Source organism: Coptis chinensis, unplaced genomic scaffold (assembly GCF_015680905.1).
Source record: "Coptis chinensis isolate HL-2020 unplaced genomic scaffold, ASM1568090v1 utg1955_pilon_pilon, whole genome shotgun sequence".
Taxonomy (NCBI): Eukaryota; Viridiplantae; Streptophyta; class Magnoliopsida; order Ranunculales; family Ranunculaceae; genus Coptis; species Coptis chinensis.
In genome coordinates this window covers 510,355-530,153 of record NW_028238119.1, presented here as the reverse complement: position 1 = coordinate 530,153, position 19,799 = coordinate 510,355, and the positions used below count along the sequence as shown (strand labels likewise).

At 35.5% G+C, this 19,799-nt stretch overlaps 1 protein-coding gene and 1 long non-coding RNA gene across 2 annotated transcripts; both read right to left on the bottom strand.

Annotated features, from left to right (window-relative positions):
- Positions 1–12,056: 12,056 nt before the first annotated feature.
- Positions 12,057–14,116, bottom strand: LOC147473713 (chromatin modification-related protein EAF1 B-like). Its single transcript, XM_086587164.1, has 4 exons — positions 14,056–14,116; positions 13,194–13,274; positions 12,386–13,102; positions 12,057–12,121 (listed from the first exon to the last, which is right to left on the bottom strand). The coding sequence occupies exons 2-3, from the start codon at positions 13,271–13,273 to the stop codon at positions 12,460–12,462; spliced, it is 723 nt and encodes a 240-aa protein (XP_086443290.1). The 5' UTR covers position 13,274; positions 14,056–14,116; the 3' UTR covers positions 12,057–12,121; positions 12,386–12,459.
- Positions 14,117–14,281: 165 nt separating this feature from the next.
- Positions 14,282–15,624, bottom strand: LOC147473712 (uncharacterized). Its single transcript, XR_015210343.1, has 3 exons — positions 15,504–15,624; positions 15,302–15,360; positions 14,282–14,410 (listed from the first exon to the last, which is right to left on the bottom strand). It is a non-coding gene; the product is annotated as an uncharacterized LOC147473712 (long non-coding RNA).
- Positions 15,625–19,799: the final 4,175 nt, after the last annotated feature.

The window sequence follows — 19,799 nt, the reverse complement described above, 5'->3', positions numbered from 1 at the left end:
TTTTTAATTTGAGATTGTAATGAATTTTGACATTATCTTTGTGTTAGGATGCATTCTTTATGTATAGCACTTTTTTTAAGGATATGGCTTGTATTCTACATTTCTACCCATTTGGATAGGTTCAAGTTTTCTCAGAAATTCTGTTTGAGTGAATTGTTCTCACGTCATTATAATTAATTATATTGAGGATGTGGTATGCTTTGGGATCCCAAGATTCATTCTCGAGACAAAAGGATCGCTGATGTAAGACAACCCCAACATGTGATTATAGGGAATACACTCATATGGGTGTGGATTTGATGAAATCCATGAGTTGGTCATGGTTGTAACACATTGTTTTGTATCGCAACAGATGGATTCTATGTATGTCCAGAATTTTTCTGAAATTTATGGGGTTTTTTACAATTTATCTTTAACCGTGGAATAATGTCTATGTTGAATTTTCCTAATAGTCATCGTGTGGCAACTGTTTGTTTCCTAATAGTCCTAGAATCTATGTTAGTGACTTAGTGCAACATTCTTAAACTTCATCGAGAACTTGATGGCTGAACCATGAGGTTATTAGAGAACATCCCAATGCAAGTCAGTGTTTTTCACCTCCACATAGACTCAATTTTCCCTATTTGCTATCGTTTTGGTGAAAAGCAATGTGAGGGTGCCCAATGCAGAGGTGACTTTGAATTTCGGTCGGGATGTTTGATTCCGTCTGAATGTAAAAATAAAAAAAACACGCCGGAAGGAATGAAACATCCCGTCCGAAGTTATAAAAAAAACCGAAAAAACACACGAGACAGAATGAAACATTCTGTCCGGAAAAAAAACAACACACACGAGACGGAGACGGAATAAAACATTTCGTCCAAAACTCACAACTCAGTGAAAATCTCAGTAGCAAGTGCTACCATCGTTGTGACTTAGTTACAAGTCACCAACTTTGTCACCCTTGCATTGGGCAAGGGTTTTTTGGTATTCAAAAGTGAAAACTCTCAATTTCCCCTCATAGTGACTTGCATTGGGAATGCTCTTAGCCAGAGCTCTCATAAGTCATAATGTAAAGATTTGGATTTTAAATCAACCAAGGTATTAAAAATAAATAAAAACAAAAAAAAACAAAAACAAAAAACATTTTCTATCGGATATCCATTTGTAGCTCTTGATGCCCTTATATACCTTTAAGGAAGGGTTCTAGGGACATATATTACAAAAACACGTAAACAAACTCATGATTGTTAAGGCATTTTTAAGTTTTAGATTTGGCTAATTTCTGGTACATATGATCTTTCAACTAATTTAAACATTGTCCCAAAAAATTATTTGAATCGGAAATTTTTAATCCCATCGCATGCAGTCAACAAATTAAGAAATGTAGATCGTTTATTTTCACAATTATAGATACTATATTTAGCCTAATCTAACACTTAAATATACCATAACGACTATGAGTTTGCATGTTTATGTGTTTTTATAACATGTCTCTAAAGCCCCTTTAAACATTTCAGGCATGTGCATCACACCAACATTTTTTTTTTTTTTTTTTTTTTTTTTTTTTTTTGATTCTTGTTACAACTTATATGAAAAGTTTAATTGAAATGAAGGGAGACTGTAGAGATCAAAGTTTACAGTAGGAGATTGTCCCGAAAAATTTTCTGCAACAAACGAAAGAAATGCAAGTGTAAAGGGGGAAATAACCAAACTTCGTTTAATTTTTTTTTTTTTTTTTTTTTTGCATGCAAGTAGAATATTTTATTAATAATATACTATAAAGAATCCAACTCTGAAGATGGGAACAATAGACTCTAATAACATAATTTCTAATAAATCTGTAGTAATTCCGGTGAGGACATTCTAATGACTCAATGAAAGGAGGTCTATTGAGACTCCAAAATAAAACTCCTTTACTCAAAGTCGATCCATGTTTTGTTGCCGCGTCCACTCCAAACTTTGTTTAACTTAAAATGCATCATAACAATTTTAGGGATTCGATCAGTTTGTAACTAATGTGTTTTACCAATTCCAGTAAATTGTAACAATGAGGCTATGGACTCATTGTCCGATCTTTCAAATATTATGAGCTAATTTTGGCAGGCAGTAACAATGTAAACGACTCTTTTAGTGTCGCTAAATTGTAAAATCATGAGAAAAAATATAACTGAATTACTGAAGCAGTATTTTGCCAATATAACAATAAGTGCAAGAATGATATGTTCACTTAATTTACCATACAATTATTGGAAAAAAAAACTTAATTTATTATACAAAACAAGGGCAAAGGGTACACAAAACTATAACTGAAGTAGTATTTTCCCAAACGACATCCTCACCTGCCGCCACTACTGATAAGGCCACTAATTGATCAGAACCTTCAGGACAGAACCCAAGCTTAGGCATCATTTTACTAATCTTATCTACCCCCATATCCAAACCAACAGATTGAGCTCCTCTGTAACAAGTACATCTCATTGAAAAGCCTTCTCATCAATCCTAGATAATCAGCCATAGTCTCAAGTGCATTCTGTGCCTTATCTAACCTTGTAGCGCCCTCCATTTCCACTTACATCCGTTTTTTTTTTTTTTTTTGAAATAGACGTGTAAACATCAGGGTGGAATTTGTTGTTCCTGATCATATCCTTTAGTAATTTCTCCATATGTTTAAGCACCTCAGCGTATCACATCACTCAATTAAGATATTATAGGTTACAATGCTACACTTGATACCCATATGTGACATATCTTTGAGTGCGCACTCAATCAGATCAAAATGACGAAATTAAGAACAACAATTCATGAGAACCAAGTATGTGTAGATGTTTTTGCAATCAGTAACATACTTCATATCATCGACTGTACCAAAAGCCTCATCAAAGTGCCCAATCGAGACCGTAAACACGATAAGGGAAGGCATAAAACCTCAATAGAGGGTTTAAGCCCTTCACCAAATTTTCTCATTTATCAAACTCGCAAATCCAGGCTGCTAACGCTTCCCAAGAATTCTGAAAAGTTTTGTGAGTGTTTGACATGCTGGTATGCACCAATCTTGCTTACAAAGTAACTTGAGAACCTGACAGGCAAAACAAACGTAGTACCATTTCAAATATTCATCAAAAATAATGAAAATGAATATAAACTCTGACAAACAAATGTAAATATGAGTTTTATAAATGGGTCCAAGATGGATCAAAAGTATATTTTTGTATGTTATGCAGAATATTTCAGAGCTTATAAGCTAATAGTTATTGTGGTCTAGAGATAGAATTTATTGAAAACTAATTCTATAATGATTCTTGTACTACTGCAGAACGTACACAAGTGCTACAAACTGATTTGATTGGATCCTAATTTGTCTCTGATTGAGAAGAGAAAACAACAACTATAAATTACAACTAAACTTAGAAGAAGTCAGTGAGTTAGAAAAGAAAATTTTCCTGGTCTTGATTTCATCGCACCGGAATTATTGTTCAGGTAGGAGGTAGAAATATTGTTCTCAATAAAATACCCATTTTACTTCACATAGAGGAAGATCCTAGAGTCTAAGTGATGTAATGGCTTCTAGAGACGCAGCTTTTTGGAAAGACACTGTAAATGATGAGATAATTCACTGATATCAAATCAAACTTGGACATTGGTATATTTACCAATTGGATCAAAACCAAGAAGTTGTAAATGGATGCTTAGATACATTCTCTTTTCCAATAATAAGCTCATGACATGTAACTGAAGTTCCATTGACCACAACAAAGGTATTCAGAATTTACCCACAAATAAATGTCTTGAAACCATGTAAAAACAATATCCATATCGAGAAAATTTGTAGACGGGAAAATAAACTAACAGCGGTATAAGACATATAATTTGTAGACAAGGTATTAAAAATAAATAAAAACAAAAACAAACAACATTTTCTATCGGATATCCATTTGTAGCTCTTGATGCCCTTATATACCTTTAAGGAAGGGTTCTAAGGACATATATTACAAAAACACGTAAACAAACTCATGATTGTTAAGGCATTTTTAAGTTTTAGATTTGACTAATTTTTGGTACATATGATCTTTCAACTAATTTAAACATTGTCACAAAAAATTATTTGAATCGAAATTTTAATCCCATCGCATGCACGATCCAACAAATTAAGAATTGTGGATCGTTTATTTTCAATGATTATTGATACTATATTTAGCCTAATCTAACACTTAAATATACCATAACGATTATGAGTTTGCATGTTTACGTGTTTTTATAACATATGTCCCTAAAGCCCCTCGCATATTTTTAAACGTTTCAGGCATGTGCATCACACCAACATTTTTTTTTTTTTTTTTTTTTTGAGATTCTTGTTACAACTTATATGAAAAGTTTAATTGAAATGAAGGGAGATTGTAGAGATCGAAGTTTACAGTAGGAGATTGTCCCGAAAAATTTTCTGCAAGAGACAAAAGAAATGCAAGTGTGAAGGGGGAAATAACCAAACTTCGTTTAACTTTTTTTTTTTTTGTATGCAAGTAGGATATTTTATTAATAATATACTATAAAGAATAAAACTCTGAAGATGGGAACAACAGACTCTAATAACATAATTTATAATAAATCTGTAGTAATTCTAGTGAGGACATTCTAATGACTTAATGAAAGGAGGTCTATTGAGACTCCAAAATAAAACTCCTTTACTCAAAGTCGATCCATGTTTTGTTGCCGCGTCCACTCCAAACTTTGTTTAACTTAAGATGCATCATAACAATTTTAGGGATTCGATCAGTTTGTAGCTAACGTGTTTTACCAATTCCAGTAAATTGTAACAATGAGGCTATGGACTCATTGTCGGATCTTTCAAATATTATGAGCTAATTTTGGCAGGCAGTAACAATGTAAACGACTCTTTTAGTGTTGCTAAATTGTAAAATCATGAGAAAAAACATAACTGAATTACTGAAGCAGTATTTTGCCAATATAACAATAAGCGCAAGAATGATATGTTCACTTAATTTACCATACAATTATTGGGGAAAAAAAACTTCATTTATTATACAAAACAAGGGCAAAGGGTACACAAAACTGTAACTGAAGTAGTATTTTCCCAAACGACATCCTCACCGCCACCACTAATTGATAAGTCCACTAATTGATCGTAACCTTCGTGACGTAACCCAAGCTCGAGGGCATCATTTTACTAATCTTATCTACTCCCATATCCAAACCAACAGATTGAGCTCCTCTGTAACAAGTACATCTCATTGAAAAGCCTTCTCATCAATCCCAGATAATCAACCATAGTCTCAAGTGCATTCTATGCCTTATCTAACCTTGTAGCGCCCTCCATTTCCACTTGCATCAGTTTTTTTTTTTTGAAATAGACGTGTAAACATCAGGGTGGCATTTGTTGTTCCTAATCATATCCTTTAGTAATTTCTCCATCTGTTCAAGCACCTCAGCGTATCACATCACTCAATTAAGATATTATAGGTTACAATGTTACACTCGATACCCATATGTGACATATCTTTTCGGTCGCGCTCAATCGATCAAAATGACAAAGTTAAGAACAACAATTCATGAGAACCAAATATGTGTAGATGTTTTGCAATCGATGAATGACTTCATATCATCGACCGTACCAAAAGCCTCATCAAAGTGCCCACTCGAGACCATAAACATCGATAAGGGGAAGCGCAAAACCTCAATAGAGGGTTTGAGCCCTTCAGCCAAATTTTCTCATTTATCAAACTTGCAAATCCAGGCTGCTAACGCTTCCCAAGAATTAGGAAAAGTTTTGTGAGTGTTTGACATGCTGGTATGCACCAATCTTGCTTACAAAGTAACTTGAGAACCTGACAGGCAAAACAACCGTAGTACCATTTCAAATATTTATCAAAATAATGAAAATGAATATAAACTCTGACAAACAAATGTAGATATGAGTTTTATAAATGGGTCCAAGATGGATCAAAAGTATATTTTTGTATGTTATGCAGAATATTTGAGCTTATAAGCTAATAGTTATTGTGGTCTAGAGATAGAATTTATTGAAAACTAATTCTATAATGATTCTTGTACTACTTGCGAACCTACACAAGTGCTACAAACTGATTTGATTGGATCCTAATTTGTCTCCTCGATTGAGAAGAGAAAACAACAACTATAAATTACAACTAAACTTAGAAGAAGTCGGTGAGTTAGAAAAGAAAATTTTCCCCGGTCGTGATTTCATCGCACTGCATTATTGTTCGTAGGAGGTAGAAATATTGTTCTCAATAAAATACCCATTTTACTTCACATAGAGGAAGATCCTAGAGTCTAAGTGAAGTAATGGCTTCTAGAGACGCAGCCTTTTGGAAAGACACATGTAAATGATGAGATAATTCAATCGATATCAAATCAAACTTGGACATTGGTATATTTACCACCTGGATCAAAACCAAGAAGTTGTAAATGGATGCTTAGATACATTCTCTTTTCCAATAATAAGCTCATGACATGTAACTGAAGTTCCATTGACCACAACAAAGGTATTCAGAATTTACCCACAGTCGAAATGTCTTGAAACCATGTAAAAAACAATATCCATATCAGAGAAAATTTGTAGACGGGAAAATAAACTAACAACGGTATAAGACATATAATTTGTAGACAAGGTATTAAAAATAAATAAAAACAAAAACAAACAACATTTTCTATCGGATATCCATTAGCTCTTGAAGCCCTTATATACCTTAAAGGAAGGGTTCTAGGGACATATATTACAAAAACACGTAAACAAACTCATGATTGTTAAGGCATTTTTATGTTTTAGATTTGACTATTTTTTTGTACATATGATCTTTCAACTAATTTAAACATTGTCACAAAAAATTATTTGAATCGGAAATTTTTAATCCCATCGCTTGCAGTCAACAAATTAAGAATTGTGGATCGTTTATTTTCACGATTATTGATACTATATTTAGCCTAATCTAACACTTAAATATACCATAACGATTATGAGTTTGCATGTTTATGTGTTTTTATAACATATGTCCCTAAAGCCCCTCGCATATTTTTAAACGTTTCAGGCATGTGCATCACACCAACATTTTTTTTTTCGAGATTCTTGTTACAACTTATATGAAAAGTTTAATTGAAATGAAGGGAGATTGTAGAGATCGAAGTTTACAGTAGGAGATTGTCCCGAAAAATTTTCTGCAAGAGACGAAAGAAATGCAAGTGTGAAGGGGGAAATAACCAAACTTCGTTTAACTTTTTTTTTTTTGTATGCAAGTAGGATATTTTATTAATAATATACTATAAAGAATCCAGCTCTGAAGATGGGAACAACAGACTCTAATAACATAATTTATAATAAATCTGTAGTAATTCCAGTGAGGACATTCTAATGACTTAATAAAAGGAGGTCTATTGAGACTCCAAAATAAAACTCCTTTACTCAAAGTCGATCCATGTTTTGTTGCCGCGTCCACTCCAAACTTTGTTTAACTTAAGATGCATCATAACAATTTTAGGGATTCGATCAGTTTGTAGCTAACGTGTTTTACCAATTCCAGTAAATTGTAACAATGAGGCTATGGACTCATTGTCGTATCTTTCAAATATTATGAGCTAATTTTGGCAGGCAGTAACAATGTAAATGGCTCTTTTAGTGTTGCTAAATTGTAAAATCTTGAGAAAAAACATAACTGAATTACTGAAGCAGTATTTTGCCAATATAACAATAAGCGCAATAAGCGCAAGAATGATATGTGATATATGCTTGTTACTACTACTTAGAGTTTTGAACTCTCTAAATTGATGCAAAAGCACTCAAGGTTCCTTACTCACGATCTTCGTTTCGTAGAGTTGGAATAAGGATTTGAACTACCTAAAGTTTAGAACAACTACAAATTGGATGTTACAATAAAGGGAACTAAGGAGTAAGGATTAATTATTAATGCTAGGTTTTCCTTCCTACACAAACATTAAGAAAAACATTAACGTTGAAAACATGCACTTAATACCAAAGTAGAGATTTGAAAGAAAAGGTGGAGAGTTAATCCTCCTCATGTGAACTATCATTAGTTGTTGATTTGAAAAAAGTTATTTGATCCTTCCTAGACTCATAGACAAGCCCCTAATGGAAGAAAAGACTTGATCCCTAGCATGTATGGCTCACTTAAGAGCTCACACATGCTAGCAAGTGGAACTAAACAATGACTTATCTCTAAGCTCATTGCCTTGATTCCTAACTAGACACTACACCAACTATCATTTTGGGATAGAGTGTAGAGCTAGTTGTTCTTCCTAACAACCTATCAAACCAACAAAAATTGATTTACCCTCACATGAGTTGGATTAACTCCCCAAAGGGAAAGTTATCTCATGATCCTTGGGACAAGGATTTATAAACTAAAAAAAAAAAACACAAAAGAGAGAGAGAGAGGAGAAAGCTAAACAATCAAACTCACTTCTATTTATTTTCTAGAAGAAACAAGTGTTTCCTCCATTAAAACTATTACAAGCTTTCTAATAAAAACTAAAAACTAACTTATGATTTTTTTCACTAAGGAACTAAAATAATGTCATGTGAGGAAAATAAGTCAAGGGAGTAAATGGAGTATCCCCCACCCTTGTCTAATTTCTTCTCCGTTTGAGAGAAATCTCATTTCCTCCCACGTGAATTATCAAACCACATTAATTCATTTTTATCCACCACATTAAAACAAAGTGACACCTTGCCTTTTTTTCACTATTAACACCTAATCTAATTTTTTACATGCAAGGTGTCAACTTTGCACCAATAATTTGTTATTTTTGTCTTGACATGCTCCATGATTGATGACTCATCCAATCTTGTGGCCCCGCATAGTGGGTCCATGTGCAGTCCAGTGGCGGTCCGGTATTTTGGGCAGTGTTACAACTTCCCGCCTATGCATAGAGTTCATCGCCCTAATTGTCTGAGCAGCTCTCTTGTCGCATTCGGAGTCCTGGTTCTAGAGGTAGGAGCTTTGGAAGTTTGATGCTTCTGTGTGGATTTGGGAGAATTCGTATATACGCCGTTCCTCATGTTTTATTTCAGGTTTAACCAATATTTCCATGTTTACTGCAAATACCTGCAAAAGTATGAAAACATATTTATTTCATGATTATTAAGCACATAATTAACCAAATTTATATGTCTCAATGGGGTTTCATAATACACTTTTGGGTGCTTATCACACTACCCCCAAACAGCACTTTGCTTGTCCTCAAGCAAAGAAGAGACACTAAAATAGATAAGTGGCCAAAAATGTGTAGTCCTAAACTAATTCTCGTTTCGCAGAGTGCGGTTGCATTGACCATATGCAACAAGGCCTTAAACCACTAGGAATTCCCTAGTGGACGAGTTATAGCCTCGTGAGAGTTTTCCAGAAAAGATACTCACAAACTTCATTTATACTACAACGACTTCGGATGTAAACTTCGTTTCCTAAATTAATCTCAGATATCCATACATCTCCTTAGCAGGGAACGAGGATTGATTTCTTTGAAACTCAAGTTAATATGTATTCAATAATTAAAACATCTACATATGATTATTCATGTAGTGAACTTTTCATTGAAATATACTAGCAGGGTTGTTTCGGATCCCTTGAGAGCGCATCCTAAATGGGTTCTCACGCGGTATGTGTCGAAAATACAATTCCACTCAAAATTTTACCACTCGTGGTTTTGTTAACTCCAATGTGCGGTGGGCGACGTTTCCTTACATCTCAATGACAGTCAGAGGAGCCGATGTCGATCAATCACGTCTACTACTTATTATCACACCACCCTACTCCTAATTGAGCTAGAGTTATTTATTAGGTATTGTGGGGCTTAGGTGATAGTGTACAAGAAAATGGAAATGGATAATCAAAATTTACGAGTATGAGAGAATAGGGTCTTCATATATTTACACTAGAGAAATCCTTGTTTCCTTTCCTTCTTCTAACTGAGTTTTTCCAACCTTGTTCTTAAGCCTCTGGATACTAAGGATTTTTTTTTTTCATTTTTTTTTAATATATATTTATATTTATATATATGGCTTAAGAACATGATTCTATTTTCCTTTCCTGAAGCAAGTAACTGACTTATATTTAGGACAAGTCTTTCTCTTTATTCTTCCACATTTCATCCTATTTCTCATACTCATCACTTAGGTAGGTTCTTTTATTTGGTTTAATAGATGGGTAAGGAATTTTTGTGGTGAAAGTGAAAGGTTTGATGAAAGGTTCAGTGGAGTGACTAGTTGTAATATTTATAACAGGTAAGAATTTTTAGCTATGTCGATCCAAAGAAGGCCTAAATTCTCGCTTAGAGTTCGGATGGTGATCAAGTAAGTAGATGCGTGATTTCCTCTAATCGGAAAAACCACTCCTCTGTGTCATCACACACAAATCACTCATGTCATGGCTTTTGGTTAGAGTCTCACAGGATTTATAGTTTAAGTAACTAACCGTTGGTTCCAGAAACTTACTGTTATGTACAATCGATGATACTCAGTACATGAATATTCATGAAAAGATGTATAAACTATTGCATGCATATTATCTAAAGTTTCTTAAAACAAATCCTAATTCGGATACTAATGTGAGATTTCTAGACAATTTTCATCATTCACTACAACAGAACAGCACTTTTGTGACGGCTGGGAGGCGTCAGAATTATTTTTTGTGACGCCTCCAAGGCGTTGGAATTTAGGCGTCTCTATTGGTGTCAGAATTATTTGTGACGCCAAGGTGCCGTCACAATTGCTAATTTCTATCGACTTTATGCAGCCCGTCACTAAATATGCATTACTAACGCCTATCTACCCGTCACTAAATATGAATTATCGACGCATGTGACGTCACTAAACGTGCATTACTAACGCCTATCGCCCGTCACTAAATATGAATTCTTCGGCGACCAGACCGTCACTAAACGTGCATTACTAACGCCTATACACCGTCACTATTGAACTTTCGAATCTCTCCAAAAACTGGCGCTATAACTTGGCGCCAAAACAAATTAACACCTCGCATCACGTCGAATTATAAATTTGCATTTTTTTTTAGGCTTTACCGACGTCGGGCGTCAAATTATTATATATTTGAAAAAAAATAATATTTGTTTTTGGTTTCCATCCTAATATTTACCTTATCCCACCTTCCCCTCCAATTTAATTGTACAAGAGAGGAATCTCATCATCTAAAACACAGACCAATATGTACGCAGCAGCATTTCTTCATTTACATTAAGCCACAATTAGCTGGAGCGACCATTACAAATTTCCCATAACAACTTTACATTAAGCCACATTGGGCATGGGCATGTATGATCTCTGAGTCCTTAAACCCACATGTCCACTCTCCATCCCCTTTTTGTTCCATGAAGATCCATACGCGCACTTCGCCCTCTCGGGAGGATCAATGGGAAAGCCGGATCCAAAGATCCTCTTGTGGATTGTATTTCACCGTTGCTTTTGGGTTTGATCTGTGGCTCACGCTTCTGAAAATGCCATAGAAGTCAAGAGAGAGGTAAAGGAAAGGTAAAATAAGGCTAAGACTTCAATCAAATTGATAAACAAAATATAAAAAAGGGCCAACTCTAATAACAAGTATGAAGACATGGACATACTTGTAATGAGATTTGTAACTCGGATTCACATTTGGATCTGGCTGCAGGCGTTGGAGTTTCTCGAATCCCTCCTCCCATATTCGGATTCACGGCCTTTAACAGTTGCTCTTTGCCTGCATAAATATATCGTCAATTCAAGATGGTGGTAGAAAAATAATTGCATGATAGAAAGAAAATAGTAACACTTTGTGCCTTTTGTGGAAGAGGTTGCGAGTCCTCCAGTTAGTGTTCGGATCTTCCTTTTCATTTTCATATTCAAAACAGGCGTAAGAGCTTCTAGCTACCATCTAAAACCATCTATAGAGGACTCTACCTTTTCATATTCCTTTTCATTTTCATTTCCAGAACAAAAGAATGACATAAGCTGAAATAAATTAATTATTACATACCTTCTAGCTTCCTCATCCCGGAGTTTAGTATCAAACTCCTTGCTCGGTGGATAGTATCAACTTCAATAGCAGTCTTTTTATGGCTTTCCTCTTCCAGCCAAGCCCAAAATTGTGAGAGAGCAGCTGCATCCCTACAAATGAAATATAATACCTTATACTCATGTTGTTAAGATTCTCCATATTTTTTGTACACGTTCAAATCATGGTTCAAAACATCCTAAATATTAGTCAGATACATCTCTCTTTTGTCAATACGATACCTACAGATATATAAGAGAGACATGCTACACCTTTTCTGGGATAAGAATCTCTTTTAATAGGAGTGAGTTGTGTGCATGAACCATGGTTCAAACTAGGATCATATATATCACATTCACGTAAAAGGTATTATGTACCTCAAGTGTGAACTCTGCATCCCTTCCAGTCCAGCTTTGTTTTTCACTGCCTTGGCCCTAGAGATGGGGGAAATTCAGTACACTGCAGAGGGATGTGCAATCCAGCCATTTGGCCTTTCAAGTGCTCCACTTGTGTTCTTACTTAAAAGTTTTGCAAGATATTTATCACAAGCAGATCGGTAGGTGCTGACAAGTCCTCCACCAGCGCAGCAGCAGCAGCAAGCACCAGCAAGTCCATGGCAGCAGCAGCAGCAAGCATCAGCAAGTCCATGGCAGCAGCAGCAAGCACCAGCAGGTCCATGGCACCAGCAGGCACACCTAGATGCAGGGCGAGAACGCAAAACTGAAGAGCCATTACGGTCAGAAACTGAAGTAAAATCAGTGGAGCATCCACGAACACTATCACGGCTAGATCTTGACCTATTTCTCCGAGCATACGCCTGATTTTTCACCACAAACCACAACATCCCCGTGTCTTCTGGCTCCTGTACATTACGATAGCCATCCATCTGGGATACTTGTTCAGATTGAGCAATGTTACTTCTACTACAAGGTTTGGAGTTTCTCTCCCCCTCGACAGTATCATTTTCACCATCAAAAAGCAAGAGGTTATCAGTAGTATTTATGTCACGAACCAAGGCTGCTCTAGGTCTACCACTACTCTCAATAGAATCTCCACGAGGTGAGGCAGTCAAAGGAAAGTTGTCCTTTGCTTCACTGTACAAGCAAAAAATACAAATAAAAATACATATTCATAATTTACTATTTAACTGCTCAAACTATATAGCTATAAACAACATTATCATACCTAGTAACAAACTGATCAGCCACTGACGTAGATTGAACACTAATTGAAGTTGCAGGCCCCAGTTTGAAATCCAAGTCCATACTGATTCAAAATTAGTGACCGAATGAAACAAGGCAGGGTCCAGTAAAATGGAGGACCAAAACTATTGAAAGGAGACAGCATCTTGCTTTGATAGCTCATAGCTCAGTATAACTCCAAAGATAGTGAGAGGCGCGGATATGCAAGAAACAGATGTCGATGGATTTTGTTTCAATAGTAGCACAAGGATGACACCCCAAGCAGTAAACAGGTAACTTCCTTAATTCACATCTAAGTAATTTGAAAATAACAATTTACTCCATGCGTAGCTCTTACCAGCTTGTGTGTTAGCCAAACTTGTCTCAACCAGAAAAAAGACGCAATATAGAGAAACAAACATCCAATGGTGTGCGTTATGTGGAATGAGCACTAGCAATATAAAAAGTGTCATCAAGAAATTGAGGAGAAAAGCATGTAGGCCCTTTACTTGGAATCCTTTTTTAAGCTAAAATATTGTAGCTTTAGAAAAATAAACAGCATGAAAATGGGTTCAGAACCCTTTCTCATGTTTTATTTGGCTTGACATCCAGCTTTAGAAATCAAAAATTCTAGTGCAATTCGCACTTAGTATTCAGTCTTGCCAATAAAATCAGCATTCCCCCTCACCAGATTATGAACTTAAAACACAAATAATTAACTTTAGGAACTATGAGCCATATGAGCGACAAAATATCACAAGAAATAGTCAACTTACTTGATCTTAATCATATGTACATTACTAAATTGATAACTGATAGCCCAGGAATACAAAATCTATGGCTGGGAAAAATGAAGACCGTAGTACCTTCTTTGAGTGCAACTTAAGATAAAAATCCGAGACTTCAATCTATCCACTTGGCTATCCATGTATGAAAAATCAATTGAAACAACATATAAATATATGTACTGGAAGGATAGACTATAGAGTATTGTAAACTTCAAGAACAATTCGAAAACAAATTAAGAGATAGAATAGCAATTTCAAGAAATGATAATTAAGGTCTAATAAAACAACAAAAAGTTAGGAGAGAATACCTATATGCTAGTGGGATGTATGGAACCCAATCCATTTTCATTTTCTTCATGGGAAGTATTTCCTCGGCCTCCTTTTGAACCGAATTAATACCGATCTTATCGGAAGGCGGGAAAGGAGACACAATCTGTCAAATAGAGGTAAATGAAACATTGCATGAGATACAAAACGTATATTAGCTGGAACGCTTTTTTATGTGATCCTACACTACTACATATTTATTGAATGAGTGGAACAAGTAAAACCAGTGTATGTTAAAAGATAAAAGTTATCAGCTACGGTTATTGTCTATATGATATCCCCAAAAGTAGCACACAAGCTTCTTGTGCTCACAAGAGTTATTGTGCAATAGGAAGTTCTGCGATTAATGCTGTTAAATGTCTACAGTTCCAAGTTAGAAATGGTACTGAAGTGATCATGCAGATAAGTCATTTTGCAAGCTTCTACTTCAGCTTGCTTAAGCTATAGAGATCTAACGTCAAAACAAACAAGAAAACGCATTATTGGAATTTTGAAGACAAACTATATTCCAAATCTATATAAGTAAACAGGCCAATACTTATCAGTAAATGCCACCTCCCTCTTTTTTCATTTTAGGTCTTATAAATGCATTTATGAGTATGCTAATACTTACAAGCTACATAATGACGATTAAATCATCTCCAGACTTATAAGTTTATTCATAAGCAGATATCAAGTTGCCTTATTTATTTCCATATTCATTATCAAAAATCATTTGAGTTGTTCTTTAATGCCAAAATAGAAACACATAATACTATTTTAAGCGCATCTTTACTATTATAAGTTTACCCGTTTGTATTAGAAATTATAAGCGTTTCACTAATAATTCCGCAATGATCAAGTAATACCAGTCCCATCACAATTTCCGAAAGTCTATTATAAGCAACAAAAGAGAAAACCGCAAACATCAATTGTCCTATGAAACACTCACATAATTCCAAAACGAGGAGTTAACTCAATGATGTCCATAAAAAGAATGTTTGCAAAGGGAACTTACTGCCACCACCACAGGGATGCATATTACTTTATTTTCACCGTTCACAGGTACCCATTAAGCTGAAAAACAGAAACAGGAGACCATTAGTATGATATAATAATGAAGGTATTTACGATAGATAGATATCGATGTGCATATTAAAAATGCATATAGATAAGTTGGGACAAAACCTAAGTAGATCCGGAAAGACATGAAAACTTACACTCAGTACAACTGAAAAGATAAACTTTGTTGCCATGAAGCACTCCATTCTCTTCAAAGGCATCCTGAACGAAATATGTTTTTATAAGCGTTAAGAAAATTGTTGTTGTGCAGTTATTAAGGCAAAATAAATAATAGAAACTAATCCAAAATATATATATATATATATATATATATATATATATATATATATATATATATATATAAAAATGAAAACAACTCTCCATAAATCTTCCCCGCAAAATGAAAACCGAGGATTCGATTAGATGAATTTCAATATAAAAACGTGGGTATTTGTGAATCTGAAACGTCTCACATTTCCAAGAGAAACACTAAAAACCCTAATTACAGTCAATAAAATTGAATATTAAAGAAAATTATTATACCATGTTACGTTTCTCTTGGAAGAATTCGTCGGGAGTAGTAGGAGCCTTAACACGCTTTACGCCTACTTGAACCAAATTTTGTTCTTCCGGTGGATCTTGTTCAGCCACCTTAACCTTCTTCTTATTATTATTCTCTACCAATACTACTACTTCTGCTGCTGCTGCTTTCCTTTTTGCCCCCCTTGCTTTCCTCATTATTATTCTTTTGTTTTCAAATCGACTCAAGATACAAACTCTATTTATTTATAGAAGGCGGCTTCTTCTCCGTGAAAACAACGCAACCTTCAAATAATAATAATAATAATAATAATTTGAAATTTGGAAAAACTAAAATTCAATCGAAATGGCAAGAGCGATAGAAATGGGGTTTGAAGATATGAGAAGGAGAGGAGAGGATGTGGTTAGATGATTTGTTTTGATCAAAGAGAGTAGAGAGAGAGTGGGGTTATCGTTTCTGAATCTGATGGCGAATTGGGTGGAGGGTTTCGCTTCTTCAGAGAGAGTTGAGATCGAAAGAAACCCGATGTCTTTTCGAGTTTGACGCTTGTGCCGAACACGTCTTGGCGATTTCAATTTTTATTAACTAACATTTCACCTATATGCCGTCACTAATTTTTTCTAGAATTTTCTTAAAAAAATAAAATAACCTTTTGATTTATTGTGACGCTAAAAACCAAATACTGGCGCCTAATTGCCGTCACAAATTTTCTGACGCCATTTTGGCGTCACAAAACCTCAAAAGCCTCTGTCACAAAAATACAGTTATGGTGTAGTGATTGAAAAGGAAACAAGACTTTGTCACTAAGTACAATTATTAATACGAAAATAAAAACTATATATAGGCTACAAGATACCTAATTTTTGCTACAGGTTTAAAGCACCCCCTAACTTAATGATGCTTAGTCCTCGAAAGATCAATAATTAAAGAGAGAAAGTACCTGAGAACCGTGAGCAAAATTAGGGCTAGATTGCTGGAACAGAGAGGTTGGAGATCATAATATATTATTCAGAAAGAACAAGAAAATGTTCAATAGCACACTAAACATAGCACCGCGATACATAGCACCCTAAATAGTAAACCATAGCCGCATTTAAACATGAAAAACAATAGCACACCAAACGAAGGTTTAGCTAGATATATGTACAATGGCAAACTCAAGTTTACCATCCAAAGACGGAAGGTCGGCGCGTCCTCTTTAAGGAAATGCATTTCCTTAGCATCGCTACCAATAGATAATAGTCCAAAATTTCTACCCATTCCTTGTCTCCGATTCCCTCAAATTGGTCTTCATCTTTTCGTCCTTTGGGTAACATCGAACATGCCTCAGGTATCGAACGGGACGCTTCCATTGACGAAACCTCAATGAGCGAATGATTATGTTTGCTGGGCACATGGAATCTACCTTGACCCAGTCATGAAAAGTGGCTGCAAACTGTGGGAAATGTGTCTTCATGATCCGCAAGCGGATCGGTAAAAGTATATCGATCCCGAAAAGTCGCGAGCTCGTTTCAGCCGGAGATAACACAACCTAAAATGTTAAATAATGCATGACCCGAGCTAGTGCAATGAATACAACGCATAAGCGTTCTCATTGGCGAGAAAAATGCCAATCTCCCATAATGTTTAGGAGTACAAATAACATTGCAGTCCCCATGTTCATGGTCATGCTTGCTAATGGAATGGTGATGTTGCGCCATGGCACATGGCCATCTCCTTCTCGTTTGATCTCAAGACTATCACCATAAGAGTCGCGAAACGCTTGCCACTGAAAGGAACGGTAAGAATTATGATAGATGTACTACCAAGATGCAGCGGGTTCGTGGTATGGAAGGTCCAAAGATAGGGCAAGTTGTTCAGAAAAGATATGAGGTGTGTCACCAACTCGGATTGTGAACCCGTCTAAGTAGAAACCATGCGCATGGTTGAATGCTGGTGTGTCTTCCATATTAGCATAAAAGTATGCAGCCAAACTCGGAGAATAAGTTTGGTCAGGTTAAAGAATTAGGGAAGACCACCCAATGTTTGTGATGTAATTATGGAAGAGATGGCCATAGGCATTGGAATCCATCATAGACTGAAAGGATTGCTTAGGAATGAGTTTGGGAGGTACCATGGATGATGAAGATGCAATGTTTGATAAAGATGCCATGGTGGGTGAAGTAAAGAAATGGGTAACGATACCGGCAACTGGATGGAAAAATGAGTATGTAAGAAAATAGACCCTCCTGTAGCACATGTTAAAATTATATTAGTCAGAACGGAAATGATGACAATCCTACTAAGCATTGTATACAAAAGAAGACAAAAAGATAAGACAAAATACATAGTACGACGGAAAAACGTAATAACATATATGATTATATACTTATTGACTTAGTAATATCATGGATTCTTATATTGATCTTGGAGATGCATATTTTGCACCAGACTGTTTAGGTCTTCTATTTGTTGGTCGAGCTGCATCTGAATGTCCCCTTGGCTGGCAGAGAGTACAGTTTGATTTTCCATTAGGAGAGCGTGATTTTGCAAGGATTGAGAATGATTTTCCAAGATCTCCTCCCTCGCTCAACATCATGCTTGCTTGACGATCTTGGAAATCCTGAAAAGTTGTGATGATGATATTCTCGACGAAGCGTGTAGTTCCCTCAAACCCTGATGAAGAAGTTTAATGCCTTCCATGGGATTAATAATGTTCAGCATGGCATTTTCATCAAATAAATGGTCAGAATTTGAGCTTGGGTTGTTCTGCTCATCTATCAGAGTATCAGGGGTCCAAAAACCAACGGAGTAGTCTGTTTGGAGTACCTTTATATATGCTCTTTGAAGGGGTGTCTCTGGAGAAATTATTGGATAACCCCAACGCATCATAATCTGCGTTACTAAAGTGGGTAGGGGTGCTGACCTTTTTGTTTTCTTGGTGATTACTGATATATGCTTGTTTAACACTACTTAGAGTTTTGAACTCTCTAAATTGGTGCAAAAGCAATCAAGGTTCCTTACTCACGATCTTCGTTTTGTAGAGTTGGAATAAAGATTCGAACTAAACTAAAGCTTAGAACAACTACAAATTGGAATTTACAATAAAGGGAAACTAAGGAGTAAGGTCATAATATAAATGCTAGATTTTTCATTCCTACATAAACATTAAGAAAACATTTACGTTGAAAACATGTACTTAATACCGAAATAGAGATTTGAAAGAGAAGGTGGAGAGTTAATCCTCCTCATGTGAACTATCATTAGTTGTTGATTTGAAAAAGGTTTTGATTCTTCCTAGACTCATAGACAAGTCCCTAACGGAAAAATAGATTTGATCCCTAGCATGCATGGCTCACTAAAGAGCTCATACATGCTAGCAAGTAAAACCAAACAATGACTTATCTCTAAGCTCATTGCTTGATTCCTAATTAAACTCTACACCAACTATCATTTTGGGATAGGATGTAAAGTTAGTTGTTCTTCCTAAATCTACCAAACCAACAACAATTGATTTACCCTCACATGAGTTGGATTAACTCCCCAAAAGGGAAGTTAGCTCATGATCCTTGGGACAAGGATTTATAAACTAAGAAAAACATAAAAGAGAGAGAGAGAGAGAGAGAGAAAGATGAACAATCAAACTCACTTCTATTTATTTTCTAGAAGAAACAAGTGTTCCTCCATTAAAACTATTACAAGCTTTCTAATAAAACTAAAAACTAACTTCTCATTTTCACTAAGGAACTAAAATAATGTCATGTGAGGAAAATAAGTCAAGGGAGTAAATGGAGTGTCCCCCACCCTTGTCTAATTTCTTCTCCATTTGAGAGAAATCTCATTTCCTCCCACGTGAATTATCAAACCACATTAATGAATTTTTATCCACCACATTAAAATAAAGTGACACCTTGCCTTTTTTTCACTATTAACA